General features: G+C 54.2%; 1 protein-coding gene across 5 annotated transcripts in view; it reads left to right on the plus strand.

Moving 5' to 3' along the window:
• Positions 1-15,256, plus strand: part of ADARB2 (adenosine deaminase RNA specific B2 (inactive)) — a 421,699-nt gene that overhangs the window by 374,636 nt on the left and 31,807 nt on the right. For all 5 annotated transcript variants that reach the window (XR_012504275.1, XM_074358384.1, XM_074358386.1 and 2 more), the window contains one exon: positions 3,261-3,375. Coding sequence is in view for 4 of the 5 variants with exons in the window: in XM_074358384.1 (XP_074214485.1) it covers positions 3,261-3,375 (115 nt within the window). In the remaining variant the exon portion in view is untranslated. The remainder of the gene's footprint in view (positions 1-3,260; positions 3,376-15,256) is intronic.

Here is a 15,256-nt window from a genome sequence, read left to right on the forward strand (position 1 = left end):
CTAACCACTTCGGCTGAATGTCAGTTTTACCCTGAAGACAGTGACTGCAAATTTGAACACATTGTATTTACTTAAGCCATTCAAAATATTAGTGTTGGAAATGAGTGAAGTTTGAGGCTTTGGGTGTTCCTACTTAGTTTATTTTTCCTGCTTGCATAGGGCTGGTGATTTGCCGTGGTAGCGGGGGCCGCATCTCCGCTTTAAGAAGGACAGACGCTGTGCAGCGTGTTCAGCGTGGGGCCACTCTGCGCGCCAGCAGCACCGACATCGCGCACCTCAGGTGCAGGCCCCACCCCCACCCCCCCCGCCAAACGCCCATCCGCAGCTGTTGCTGCCCTGAGAGAGGCTGGGGGGCCTCCTGGAGGAGGTGTTGACTTGCCAGCAGCCAGGACAGCGGGAGGGCTCTTCTTTTCATATTTCACAAAGACCACGAGCTGCAAATAACACTCATTAGTCAGGATTTTTGGAGCGGGTTTCCACAGCCTCTCTGCGCAGGACTTGCATCTGACTTTCGATATCACAAAGCTGGCATCTCACTTGTCCGGGGTCCAGCCGCTACTGCCCTACCCTGGACCCCACCCAGACCCTCACCTGTCATTGTCCTGGTGGCCAGACCACCCCACCCAGAGGTTGTCTGGAGGGGGTCTCGCCACCAGGACTCTGCTTGTACCTGAGGACTGGACTCGACAAGACATGGGGGGTCTCTGTGGGACCCCCTCCTCTCCCCACCAAGGACTTCACTGGACCAGACACGGTGGGTGGGTCTCTGTGGGGCCCCCTCCTCTCCCCACCAAGGACTTCAGTGGACCAGACATGGTGCAGGCGTCTCTGGGGTACCCCTTCTGTCTCTGCAGCACCTTCTCCCTTGAGGGTCACGAGGCCCTCGGGCACCTCTGGGGCTCAGCCTGGCTCCCTCCTTGTCCATCTCCCCTGTCTCCTCTGTGGGAAGGAAGAATCTCTAGGGAGTGTGTGGCTGGGGGAGGGGGCAACAGGCTCGCTCGTTCCAGAGCCCCTTCTGAGTCCCTCCACACTCCTGGCCCCTGCTGGCTTCTCGCCTCCCACACATCCTGCCAGACCGTGCCCCGGGAGCCGAGGGGGTGCTCCCTGCCCTGAAGGAGCCCGAGGTGGGCGCCAGGGCCTGTCCTGACCCCCTGGTCTCACGTCGGTGGGGGTGGGGGGTCTTATTTACTCCAGAAAGAAGTCACGCGGTACCGCTCGGCCCGCGTGCTCTGACCACTCAGTAGTTTGCTGTTAGTTTGGGTGCAGGCCTCCATCCCAGGAGACTGGAGATGCCCTGTGCAGGCCACAGACATGCCCCGGAATTTGAATTTATAAAAATAACCTGGGACACAAGCTTGTTTTTGAGCACTTCGGCTGGTTCTACCGTAAACCAAGTGCAGGTGGGGAAAAATCAAATTCTTTCAATGTCTGATTAATCTGCTTTGCAGTAACCAAAGTTGATTGTATATATTAAATCCCAAGTGATTAAAACACACACAAAAAAATGACTGGCATCACATTAGACGTAAGCGCACATCTCCCCACGTGACTCTAAGTTCCTGCCTAGTTTCCAACACCCCGTGTAACCAACGGCACCCCCTCACCTGCACAAATCCAGCGATGGACAGCTGCATGCAGCTGCAGTCGCATGTGTGCGACCTGAGTAAAACCCACCACTGAAGGTGGCTGTGACGCAGTAGATGGGGTGCCGGGGGGAGACGGGGCAGGGCGGGGGCCCGGTTTCTCCAGTTCGTTTCTCGAAGGCCCCAGCAGGTCTGGAAGGAGACAACAGACGCTCCTTCTCTGGTGCAGACCGTTAATCACAACTTGTCTTCCTTTGAATTTTAAAACCAGAAAAACTAAGGGTCGCAGGTCACTGCATAAACATTCCATAGAATTCTCCCTGGCAAAACCAGAAGCAAGACTTTTCAAAGCCACCCTAGGAAGTCACACCGGTTAAATACCAACGAGATAAATTCTAACCCGCTGACTAAGTGCCTTCTGTTTCAGTTAGATAGTCCACCAGCCAGAGTAAGAAAAGGTAGAGAAATCTTTGCTTTTTTCTTTTTCATTTACCTTTATAAAGTGTTAATTGAGAAATATGCTTAACAGAAATGTCAAGGACTCTAAAGAAAGAAGAAAGGATTATAGGGGAGGAGACGTTAAAAAAAGAAAAAGGTCTTGACGGAGCCCCTGCGGTTCAGAGGGGAGGGGCCTCCCGGGACGCCGCCGGGGCTGTCTCTGTCCTCCCTGCAGGTCTCCTGGTCTGCTCTGCACCGGCCACAGCCCACAGGGCTCCGATGGAGCCTCGGAAACAAGCTGGGGCTGGGGGACGCAACCCCTCCCCACCCGCCTCCCAACCCCGGCGCCGCCAACTGGCCCAGAAGCCGGGAAGCGTGGGCAGCGTGTCTGGCGCGTGTTCAGTCCACGCACCGCAGGCCAGTGGCGAGTCAGGCCCCCTCGAGGGAAGCCCCAGTGATGGCCACAGAGACACGTGGGGCAAGTGGATCTGGGCACAGGGGCCGCCCCGTGCCGTTCAGAGCCCCCCACCTCCACACAGAGAACTGCCTCCAACTGAAGGTTCCTCAGTGGGGACACCGGTGCCCTGGCCCCACCGAGCGTCAGGTCGCTGCAGACGTGGGGCCAGGCGGAGGGGGGTGTGACAACAAAGCCATGCTCTCTGGGAGACACGGGCCTGTGGGTCTCACGTGTGAGGCTGCTAGAAACACGGGTCACTTAGAAAACTCCGCACCCAGGGTTCTATCAGCTTGGTGTGTGTGTGTGCGCGCAGTACGGTGGCAGCACTGTCTGAACCTGTGTGCGTGTGTGTGTCTGTGCGTGTGTGTGCGCACGTGCAGGGGCCTGCAGGGGGTGTGTGTGCACGTGTCTGTTGTATGTGTGCGCGCGTGTACGTACATGCGTGTGCACGTGTGCAGAAACGGGAAAGGCGCAGGTCTGGGGGCGTCTAGGACGGGTTCTGCGACACGGTAGAAAGCGGGCCGATTACGCAGTGCGTGCGCATCCCGGCGCCTCTCAGGACGTCACCGGGCGGTCCTCCCTGAAGGAAGCACTGCCGCAGGAGAGGCGGGGGGGCGGTCCCCCCCAAGGCTCCGCCCCCGGGGCCGTGCGGGGGGTGGGGCTCCGTCGGCGTCGAGGCAGCGACGTTTGGGGCGACTGCGCATGCGGACGCCGCTTGGAGGCGGGGGCCGGCCGTGCCGTCGCGCAGCCGTCAAAGAGGCCCTGCTGCTTGTGTCTTCCAGGAATTCGCCGACTCCGTGTCCCAGCTGGTCACGCAGAAGTTCCACGAGCTGAGCGGGGGCCTGGCGGCCGCGCACGCCCGCCACAAAGCGCTGGCGGGGATCGTCATGACCCAAGGTAAGGCCTCTTGTCTTTCCGCGGGGCGCGCGCCGGGCCTGGGAACCAGGGCTCCCCCGCCCCCCCGAAGACGCGACCAGAGGAGCGAAGCCGCAGAGACCCGGTGACGCTGGCGAAGGGCTGCCGCCCTGCCCTGGCCGCCCCGAGCCCGCCGTCCGCGCTGCACGACGTCCCCCCAGAGCGGACCGGCTCTCTGTCCCTTGGGCTGGTCGCGCGCCCCCGGGGCGGGCAGGGCGGGCAGGGTCGAATCTGTAGGAGGCGGCAACGAGGCCAGGCCGGCCTCGGGTCGCCGCAGGCCCCCTCCCCGCCTGCCCAGGAGGCCTGGGGCCCCGCGGGGCGCACGCCCGCCCGGAGACCCGTCCCTCCCGCCGCGCCGCGGGGGCTTAGGCCCCAGGCGCTCACTGAAGGGCCTCCGCCCTCGGCCTCGAGGCCGGGCCGGGGAAACAGCCCTCGGACCCTCCAGGCCGAGGCCGCTCAGGTTGGGCGAAAGCGGTGCTTAATCTGACGCAGTCGGTTTTGCTGAAAACATCTCATTACTAACCTATTAGTAATACTAACCGGCTGGTTGTTTGAGTTCAGCTGTTTCTAGTTCCACAGTTTGGGGTGGGCGGGCAATGCCCGAATGACCTCTCAGAGAATGGTTATTGTAAAAAAAAAAAAAAAAATTGACTTTCGTGCTGTTTAAGTTTCGCGTGCACGCACTTTCTCTGTGAGTGTGGACCAAGTCTAAGACTTGGAAAGACGGCCTACCTGATGTCCCCAAACGTGTACGTGAAACGTCGACCGAGAGCCAGGTGCGCGGCCCATCTTCCCTCTCCCGCTAGACGCCTGGGCCCCTGTGTCACCCGGTCCAAGGCTCCTGGAGTCAGAGCAGAAGCACGCCGGGCACTTTCTTAGTTTTAGCGCGAGGACATGTCACTTAGCCTTTCCACTTTGGGCGTCTCAGTGAAATGGAAGTAGAAATGCCTCGCGCGGTGTAACCTGGTGAGCAGGGTAAAGTACATGAAAACTTTGAAACGTGAAAACTGCTTTATTGGGATAGTGTCAAAGGTAACTCTGTTCTGTCAGGGATATACCAGCTCTGGTGGCAAGTGGCCCGCCCCCACGCTGGGGACCCTCCACCCCTTCGTAGGACAAGAAAGGCCCCAGGTGGAGGGCTAAGAGCTGCACCAGTGAAGACTCCTTCCAGGCGGCCACTGGCAGCCACTAGTCGGCAGGACACTTCTAGATGCTGGACCCCATTCTGTACCATCTCGGGTGCCAGGGAAAGATGCCACCCCACTGGGGACGAGACAGTCCAGGCCACGGTGGGGGTGGTGTCAGGCTGAACCCCAGTGGCTCCTGCCACCAGTGGTGTGACCGCAGGCCAGCTGATCTCTCAGGACTCGGTTCCCTGCCTGTGAGATGGGACGACAAAAGACCTGCCTGGAGGGGTCCCCATACACACAGCGCTCGGAGAGGTGGCCCCAGTCATGCCAGGTGCCCCAGAGCCCGTGCGCAGGTCACTGCCCAGCGCCTCCATGTGCGACAGGCCTCCTGGCTTCTGGGCAAACAGCCGTGCATGGAACAGCCCCAGCGCTGCCCCCAGGACCCTCAAGTGTAGACCCCATGTGAAAAGAAGCGTCAAAGAGGCCCAGGCAGGGCTGCGGGGTTACAGCCACGAACTTGGGCAGATTTTAAGTGTGGAGTGTCCACGTGGGTTTCTCTGCACGGATTCTAGGATGATGTGGTTTAATTTCGCTTGGGCTGCCCCGCGAGTGTGAAGGAGGGGCACCCGCCAGTGCTTCCTCTTTACTGCTCGAGATTCCAGCCCCGGAAGCCACGCAGGAGGACCAGTGGGCCGTTTTTCAATGTTTCCCAGCTCTGGAGCTGTGCCTGTCCAGCATCCAGGTCTGCTTTTCTGGGAAGTTCAGTTCCGGGGAGTCTAGGAAGCTGCTCTCAGACGTCCCTTGGGAAACAGAGATACTTTACAAAGACTTGGGTAGAAACGGTGCTTTTAAGTGGCCACTGAATACACTGCTTCATCTACAGGCAGTTTATTTATGTGAACTGGATTTATCACATGAAAGTGAGACTTTGTGAGATAAACCTGTGCTGATTAGTAGTTTAATAGCGTTGAATAAATCGCTGAAGCTTACTTTCCTGTTAGAAAGAGAAGATTTAATAAACATGTTGATTAAAAAGAGATTAGGGACAACTGTGCAAAATTACTAATAGGGATATTTTCACACATCCATTTACTTCCAGTTGACGTGCGTTTAATCTTCATTCTGGTCCAGGCATTCGAGCCAGTGCCTCGGACACTCTGAGGGGCTGAGGCGTCTCACTCTAGTTTCTGCAGTTACGTACACCACAGTGCTGCAGAATTAAGTTTATTTTGAAATAAAACATGATCCCTCGCCGTCCCCATCCAGAGGTGAGATCCCAGCTCAGCCACATCAGTAACATCTTCTCAGGTGAGGGGCTGAGACCCTCCTGTCGCCATAATGAGAAACATGATGGCAGAAATACACACTTCTGAACAGAATAGGGTTTGCTTTTATCAAAATAATGCAGTTGTTGGTAAAAACGCAAACGGAAGAGAACTTAGGACTGAGAAGCCGCGTGCTCCACCCACCCCCCGGGCCCGAGCAGACTCGGAGGCAGTCACTTCCAGTCATTTTTCACTTTCGTTCTTGTGACTCTAAATACTGTGCAGGTTCTCGATTTCCAGCTTGCGCATTTTAAGCGATACCTGCTGTTTCACACTGTTAAAAGTGGATCCTGTTGAATTTTTCATCACTGCATGTAAAATATTTGTAATTGTAGATGGGACACTTGATGCCTGACTTTTTACCCTGGCGAGTTTAGACGGTGCTCTCCGCTGCCTGTCTGTCGATTAAGCAGCCCCCAGACTCGTATGAGTAGTTTCATGTTGCCATAACTGGCGATATGTGTCCTCTGTTCTGTTCCATAATTAAGTCGTCTGTGTTTCGTTTGTGCTGTGAGTCTCAGGGTTGAAGACCACTGAGCGGCGTCTACGCGGTCAGGGCGTTACAGTCACCGTCCCAGGCAGGGGGTGGGAAGTACCAGGGCTCCCAGTGGCAGGACCATCTCTCCAGAAAGGGCACCAGCTCCCATTGGGTCACGTACACTCTCGCTGCTCCATCCACCGGCTCAAATGCATGTCACATGTAAGGTCGGTTCAAGCAGACAGACTTCTTGCTTAAGCAGCAACTTCCCAAGCCCCCGGTCCTCCTTTTCTCACCGGCCTTTGGCACAGAGCTGAGTCATGTGACCTCCACACAGACCCACTTCTGTTGCTGGCGGCCTCCGCCCTGGCCAACCAAGGGGGCCCTGCACTGCCTCCTGGACCACGGCCTCCAGCTCCAAGCTCGTCCCTTCTGTCTCAGAAGGAACACCTGTGTTTCCCTCGATGTCTTGACTTGGTTCTCGTGTTTCTGGAAGGGTTTTCCGGGGGGATTTGAATCCAGCTCATCTGCCCTCAGGATTTTGAAGGGATTTTTCTATTATCTCGTATCTGATACCTCCGACTGGAACACCCTGTCCGACGGACAGTGGTCGCCCCAGCCATGCCCACAGGAGGGAAGGGCCCCTTCACCTGGATGTTACGTGATTCCATAGCACGTGTGGCTGGAGCCTGCCGCCATCCTGGGCGCGTGTGAGCTGTTCACTCGTGTAGTTCTTTGGTGTCATTGCTCTAATAGGTTTCTTCCTTCGTCCCCATTTTTGTCGAGTTCTCAGTGTTCTGAGTTAATTCTCAGTCTTTTTCAACCCTTCCCTGTTATTAGTCTACCTTTTATTCTGTGTTCCTGGAAATTTCTTAATTTACCTGACAGCTCTTCACTTGCTCCTTTTTCTTCAACTTCTGCAATCCACTTTTCTCACTGACAACATCCATCTTGTTTTCCACAAGAGCTTGGGAAAGGACACTAGCCCCGAGCTGACAGCTGGGCAAGGACGTGGCAGAGCTGTGCCGCCTGGTCACGTACCCGCGGGGCGGAAGTGAGGAAGGGGGCAACTCCCGCTGGAGACGGTCCTCCAGGCAGGCCAGCGCTCGGACAGGTCAGGGGAGGGACAGGAGCCGAGGGGAGGCGCCACCCCTCCCCACATCAGCCCACCTGTGCCATCAGCCATTAGCCAGGGAGTTTTAACTGCCCAGCCAGATGGTCGCTGGCTGCGTGCGCTGAAAATACCTCACATCCCTCAGTCCAGGAGGACGCAGCCGTATTGGGAGGTGGGCAGAGAGGTGCCCTGCGGAGGGCAGAATTCCTGGGAGCGAGATTTCCCCTTGGGGCCCTTCCCAGGCAGCCCGGCAACCTCCCTGTGGACATGGAGCAGCAGACGGAGACGAGAAATGGGAAGGCGCCTCCCGAACCCACAGCCTGTGAATCGTTTATGGGGGCTCTGGACTCTCCTGTGTCTGGTCTTCGCTCCGGGGCGGTCTTGTCAGTCATCCTCGGGGCAAGGAAAAGCAGGCTGCTCGTCGCCCAGATCAGCTGTCTTGCGTTTGCCCCTCTGAGATGGCAGGCGGGCTACCGCCAGGCCGGGTGCCGCTCAGCCCGTCCCAGAGGGAAGGCGAGTGCACGGCTCCCTGCCAATGGTGAGCGTGCCTCATTCCACTTTGTCTGGAGGAAGAGGGAGGGCGGCAAACACATGTACTAAGTGTGGCATTGCCAGATTCCCACCGCGTGGAGCCCTCAGTGTTGGCGCTGGGACATAACTCACCCGTCATGAGCCTGAGCCGCCGTGGGGCCTGTCGGCTCCACGTGCACCACACCCCGGACCTTGGCGTCCCGATGCTTCCTGGCCTCTCCCTCACCCTGTCCCAGCCATAGCAGCCAGCTGGCAGCCCCTTGGGGAGGAGGTGGGTGTCCTGCAGATGTGCCACACAGTCTCCACAGGACCAGGTGAGGGGGACGGCTGGGAGCCAGTGTCCAACGGGCCAGCAGTGGGGGTGCCTCAAAGGAGCTCTTCCAGCCCCAGGCGCCCTGGTCACTGGGTCACCACATGGGACAGGAGGGTCTGCAGGGCAGGGGTGCCAGACGCATCCTTGTCGCACTGCAGAGATCTTTGCTCGGCCCCCAAGTCATCAGACCTACCTCCCATAGGGGCCTGGCCTGTGCAACCCCTTGTGAGTCAGACACCACCTGTGGGGCCAGACCCCCAGGAAGACGCCAGCTCCCCCTCTCAGAGTCTTCAGCCTCTCCTGTGGCCCAGGGACTTGGGGGAGGTCAGTTCCAGTGGGGCTCACCCCTCCCATTGGTCACCCTGTTCCCAGCTGCCCCGCAGGGCTGGGTGTGGTTTGTGGGCTGGGATCGGGGTCAGCTCCATGTCTGCTTCTGCTCGGTGCCTCTCCCAGGCCGTCTTTCCCCGGAGCTGCAGGCCCGCCCAGTCCGGGACCTGAGGTGACGTCCAGGTCAGGACCACCCGTTCCCGTCAGGGCTGCTTGTGAATCTGTCTGCAGAACGAGCCCACGTTGTCTCCACGGGAAAAGGCGAGCAGCTTTGAAATAGTTGGATCGTTCATTTTTCGTGTTAGTCAGTCATATTTCGGTGCCGTGAGGACCTCGGAGCAGGGGGCCTCCCTCGCCTGCCCAGGGTGCTGTCGAACTAGCTGATGCCCGCACCACTGGCAGTGCCGGCAGATCCCAGAAGGAGAGGCCAGGCGGGCCGCTGGGAGCACTTCCTCCAGAGGGAATTACTGAGTCTGTGATGACTGCGCCCGCTCCACACCCTCGGCTTACGGCTTACACACAAAACCAGGCGTCAGCACGCAGGCTCACTGACAAAACGCCACTGCCCTTTACCACCCCGACAGCAGACGGGGCCATGGCACCTCCGGACCCACTCGGTCCCCGGTGTCTGCGGACCCTCTGAGCCTGGTGGACCCGGGCCAGGCGGTGACCGTGGCCACGCAGACACGGCCTCTTCTGGCTAGAGGTTTCTGCTCCCAAGTCGCTTAACAGAAGCTCCCATTTCAGGCCACAGACCCTGTCCCCGGCTGTCTGTACGTTAGCTGCTCGGAAGAATGAGAATTCTGCATCTGCTTTCCATGTACCCACCCACCCAAACTTACCCGCCCGTGATAACCTGGCACACTGTTCACAGGAATCTTCCAAGCTGGTTTCCATTCAAGTCTTGGCTTTCATGTTGTGGGGGGCTGAGGTCACATACCACCATTTAACAGTGGCCCAGAGGTTCCTGTACCCAGTGAATTTAGAAGAGCAGCCACAGCCCCCGGACCCTCATGCGTGGAGCAAGCTCAGTGCCGTGAGGCGGACATGGCGGGACGGGGTGGAGCCGCTGGGAAGGCAGGCAGGCGGCCTTGGCACCTCCCTGTAGCGCAGGGACACACAGCTAAATGGGCTCCTGTCAGGATCTCGGGAGCTGGGCCTCGGAAGGAGCGCCAGGATCAGAGCACGGCTGCTGGAGCGCCTGGCCTCTTCTCTGCAGCAGCGGGCTGCGTCTCTGCCCACCTGGCCTCCGTGGAGCCAAGGCAGGAACAGCTCAGGTGCGCCCAGGCCATAAGCCCCCACACTCCCACATTCAACCCAGCTCGCTCACTCAGAGACCCACCCCCCGGGACCTCAAGGTTCACTGATGGTTGCTGAGAGTTGAGCTTTGAGGGTCAGAGCCAAAACGGGTACGTTTTCCAAAAGAAACCATGTAAAGAATTTGGTCGCTCCATTCTCCACCCACCGCTGTGCACGGTTAGTTTATCAGCGCAGAAGACACAGGGAGCGTGGCACAAGTTGGTAAAGGATGGAGTGGGCTGAGGGTCCCCCTTCCAGCCCAGGGTGAATGGGGTCCCCAGAGGGGAGTCTCCCCCACCCTTTGTCAGAAGTGAAAATCTTTCCTTCCAGTCTCTGTCCAGTCATGTCCATCACAAACCAGACACATCTGAGCCGGCATTCTTTTTTTAATTGAAGTATAGTCAGTTACAGTGTGTCAAGTTCTGGTGCACAGCACAATGTCCTAGTCATGCAAATACACACGTATATTTGTTTTCATATTCTTTTCCATTAAGAGTTATTACAAGATATTGAATATAGTTCCTTATGCTCTACAGGAGAAATTTGTTTTTTATTTATTTTTGTATATAATGGTTAACATTTGCAAATCTCGAACTCCCAAATTTATCCCTTCCCACCCCATTTCCCCTGGTAACCATAAGACTGTATACTATGTCTGCAAGTCTGTTTCTGTTTTGTAGATGAGTTCATTGGTGTCCTCTTTCTTCTTTCCTTTTAAGATTCCACATATGAGTGATATATGGTATTTTTCTTTCTCTTCCTGGCTTCTCTTAGAATGACAATCTCTAGGTCCATCCATGTTGCTGCAAATGGCATTATTTTATTCTTCTTTATGGCTGAGTCATACCCTATTGTATAAATACACCACAGCTTCTTTATCTGTCGATGGGGACATGTAGGCTGTTTCCATGTCTTGGCTGTTGTAAGTAGTGCTGCTGTGAACATTGGGGTGCAGGTGTCTTTCTGAATTCAGGTTCCCTCTGGATAAATGCCCAGGAGTGGGGCTGCTGGATCATATGGTAGGTCTGTTTCTAGTCTTTTGAGGAATCTCCATACTGTTTTCCACAGTGGCTGCACCAAACTGCATTCCCACCAGCAGTGTAGGAGGGTTTCCTTTTCTCCACAGCCTCTCCAGCATTTGTCATTTGTGGACTTCTGAATGATGGCCATTCTGACTGGTGTGAGATGATACCTCATTGTAGTTTTGAATTGCATTTCTCTGAGAATTAGTGATACTGAGCATTTTTTCATGTGTCCATTGGCCATTTGTATATCTTCGTTGGAAAATTGCTTGTTTAGGTCTCCTGCCCATTTTTGATTTGGGCTGTTTGTTTTTTTGTTATTAAGTTGTACGACCTGTTTATATATTCTGGAAATTAAGCTTTGTCAGTCACATCATTTGCAAATACTTTCTCCCATTCCATAGGTTGTCGTTTTTTTGCTTACGGTTTCCTTTGCTGTGCAAAAGCTTGTAAGTTTAATGAGGTCCCATTTTAAAATTTTTGGTTTTATTTCTATTGCCTGGGTTGACTGTCCTAGGAGAACACTGCTGAGATTTATGTAGGATAATGTTTTGCCTATGTTTTCTTCTAAGAGGTTTATAGTGTCTTGTTTTATATTTAAGTCTTTAAGCCATTTTGAGTTTATTTTTGTGTGTGGTGTGAGGGAGTGCTCTAGCTTCACTGATTTACATGCTGCCGTCCAGTCTTCCTAACGTGACTTGCCGAAGAGACTGTCTTTTGTCCACTGTATATTCTTGCCTCCTTCGTCAAAGTTTAATTGACCGTAAGTCTGTAGGTTCATTTCTGGGCTCTCTGTTCTGTTCCATTGGTCCATATGTCTGTTTTTATGCCAGTACCACACTGTTTTGATGACTGTAGCTCTGTAGTATTGTCTGAAGTCTGGGAGGGTTATTCCTACAGCTTCATTCTTTTTCTTCAGTAATGCTTTGGCAATTCTGGGTCTTTCTTGGTTCCATATAAATTTTAGGATTATTTGTTCTAGCTCTATGAAACATGTCCTGGGTGATTTGATAGGGATCACATTAAATCTGTAGATTGCCTTGGGCAGTGTGGCCATTTTAATGATACTGATTCTTCCAAGAGCGTGGGATATCTTTCCATTTCTTTAAGTCTTCTTTAATTTCCTTAGTCAGTGTTTTGTAGTTGTCCATGTATAAGTCTTTCACCTCCTTGGTCAGATTTATTCCTAAGTCTTTTATTGATTTCTGTAGGTTAATCTTGTATCCTGCTACCTTGCCGAGTTCTCTTATCACCTCTCGTGGTTTCTGTGTGGCACGTTTGCAATTTTCTATATATAGTGTCATATCATCCACTGAGGGTGAGGCACTATTTTTCTCTGGGATTTTCTCACCACTTGCGATGAAGAGGTTCCCTCCCCAAGCTCAGGGTCCCCCTGCACGTGCTGCACGAGGTGGGCCAGGACCCCAGAGCAAGCAGGGAGCACTTGCTGCCTGCAGTGCTAAGTCACATGCCTGGGTCTCTGGTCCAGGGATCTCGCACCTCTGCCAGCATCCCTGAGACAGTAACGGGCCAATGGACTGGCTGGGATGTGGGGTGGGGTCCCAGCCCTGCCAGCTTTCTTCCAGGGTGTCTGTGCAGGTGTCCTCTCTCACCCCGCCTTTGCAGCAGTGCCAGCCTGTTTCATGTAGCAGTGTCCCTTAGAAGTCTGTCCCCATAGGGAACCTCTCTGCCTGTCCAGCTCACAGAAGCCCAATACCAGACACACACACTGTGCTTTGCCCAGTCCCCCAGGGATGGGCCACACCGAGTCAGTTGCATCATTCCACCCACAGACACTTGCAGCAAACTGCCTCGCATACATCATCCTACACATGTGTGGACACGGGGCGGGATGAGCTCTCAGACGCCGTGATCGGACGTTGTCGCATTATCCTTCCGGTGTGTGCCAGCCACACCCACTCCCGCCGGCCACTGTAAGCGCAGTGGTTTCCCCACAGCCCTTCCAACTGCATACTGATCAACCTTTGGACGTTTGCCAGTCTGATAGACAAAGAATTACATCTCACTGTATTTTTATATGATTATATTTATTTATTCAGTGAGACAACGCTTTTCCAGATATTTAAGAACCATTTGTGTTGTCTGTGAAGTTTTTACCTGGCCTTTTTCCATTATCCTACTGAGGAATTTATTTTTCTAGAAGTTCTTTATATGTTAGGGAAATGGTGCTTTGTTTCTGATACAAATTATAATTTCCCCCAGTTTTTAATTGTCTTTCCACTGTCTTTAAGGTGTTTTTCTATGTACAAATAGTTTTTCTTCTCATGCATTTGATTTTGATCATCTTTACCAGCTTGGGACTCTGACTTACAATTAGAAAGGTCTTCACCCACTGAATTTATAAAGAGTGCATTTATATGTTCTCTTTTTTTAGGTTTTTTTTTTCCAATCAACCAAAGTTCATAGCTTACATTAGGGTTCCCTCTTGGTGTTGTACCTTCTATAGTTTGCACAAATGTATGATGACATGAATCCATTATTCCAGTGTCACACAGAGTGGCGTCACTGCCCTGAAACCCTCTGTGCTCCACCTGCTCCCCCCTCTCCCTGACCCCCGGCAGCCACTCATCTTCCTGTCTCCATAGCTGTGCCTTTTCTAGATGCCACGGAGTTGGAATCACAGTGTGTAATTAGCTTCTTGCACTTAGTCATGTGCATTTAAGGCTGTCATGTGTGTAAACGAAGCCGCTGACTTCTCTGCACCAAGCCGGTGCCCCTCCTCACCCGGCACACTTAGAGTGGCTCCCGGGAGCTTCCCATGTATAACCACGCGTGTTCAAACGGCGACCGTGGTACCCGCTCCCTTCCAACTGTTGCCCTTCTGATTTCTCTCTTGCTGTGTTGGCTGAGAGCTTCAGTGGATGTTACACAGTGGAGCTACAAAGGCAGCATTCCTGTTGTGTTCCTAAGTCAGGAGAAATCCCTCAGTGTTTCCATCAAGCCTGACGCTGGAGGGTGTGTGTGTGTGTGTGTGTATGTGTGAGATCACACTGGGGAGACCCTATTTTATTGAGTTTTTATCAAAAGCAGTTGTTGGATTATATCAGATGGCCTCTTAATGTCTTTGGTTATAACTGTATTTTTGTATTGCATTTTAATTTTTTGAGATAATCCATGTTTGCATTTCTGGAATAAACCCACATTACAGTAATTACTATGTTGCTCTGTTCCTCTGATAATTGGGTAGTATTTTATTCATAATTTTGGATAACCACCCTGAGGGTCCTCTGTAGTTCTCTGTGTGGCGTAGTCAGGTGGGTAGACTGGTAACATGGGCGTCTCCTCATAAAAACCACTGGACGTTCCCTCATCTTTACTGTGCCCAGGAACTCATTAAATAGCCTTGAAATCGTCTGCTGCTTAAAGGCCGGGAGACTCATCCTCCGGAACCAGCTGGGCTCAGGGATTTGGCGGGGAGGAGCTCTTTGATCACTTTTTCTGTCTGTTCTGTGGGACCGCTATGGTATGTTTCTAGGACCATCTCCCACGTTGTCCTACGGTAACAGCGCACTCTCGTTACCCATTTTATCAGGAAGGAGGTGACCAGTAACCACCGTGCGTACTTGGGGTCCACCCCGAAAGGCTGGTGAGCAGACCTCTGTCCTGAATTCGCATCCTGCTTGCTGGTCTCGGGGCAGCGGCTGGTCCCCACTTCTCCCCCCGACACCCACGTCCTCATCTCGCAAAGCAAGAGCCAGCCTGTGTGGGGACAGGAGGGGTGGTGTCTTTGGGCTTAGAACCAAGTTCTCAGGGTAGGAAGTTTCATGTCAGAGCAGCAGGCTCGTATACAGAACTGACCACACGCCCAGCACCATGTGGCCTTCGGGAAGCAACTTTTATTAAAAACAGAAGCTGCACTCTCGCCTGCCTGGGGTCTGCACCCCACCTCATCGGAGAAATGACCCGGATGCAGACTTGTTGGAGAAACTGGCCGTGAAACTGTCAGGAACAGACTGAACACACGCGGCCCGGAGTCCAGCACCGGGAACAAGCAGCCACAGCAGGTAAAGGCGCCTGCAGCATCCTTGGAGGTCCCGGCTCAGACTGTCACCAGCTCAGGGTGCCGCCCAGACTCTCTTGGCGCCCTTCTTGGAATAGTTTGTGGAAATTCTGGCTCCTGCCCTCGAGCAGGGAGAAAAATGCAGCTCCCCTCACTGACCCGTGAGACCTGTGAGGTCGGCAGAAAGGAGGACTCTGCGGTCCCAGAGGCCCCCAGGCACGGCGGCCCGCGAGACATTCACAGAAACCCGGCGTCCGGCCTTCTGGTTTGTCGTCCTTTCTTTCCAGAACACCCTTTCTGTTC

The sequence above is a fragment of the Camelus bactrianus genome, chromosome 35, assembly GCF_048773025.1.
Source record: "Camelus bactrianus isolate YW-2024 breed Bactrian camel chromosome 35, ASM4877302v1, whole genome shotgun sequence".
Classification (NCBI taxonomy): domain Eukaryota; kingdom Metazoa; phylum Chordata; class Mammalia; order Artiodactyla; family Camelidae; genus Camelus; species Camelus bactrianus.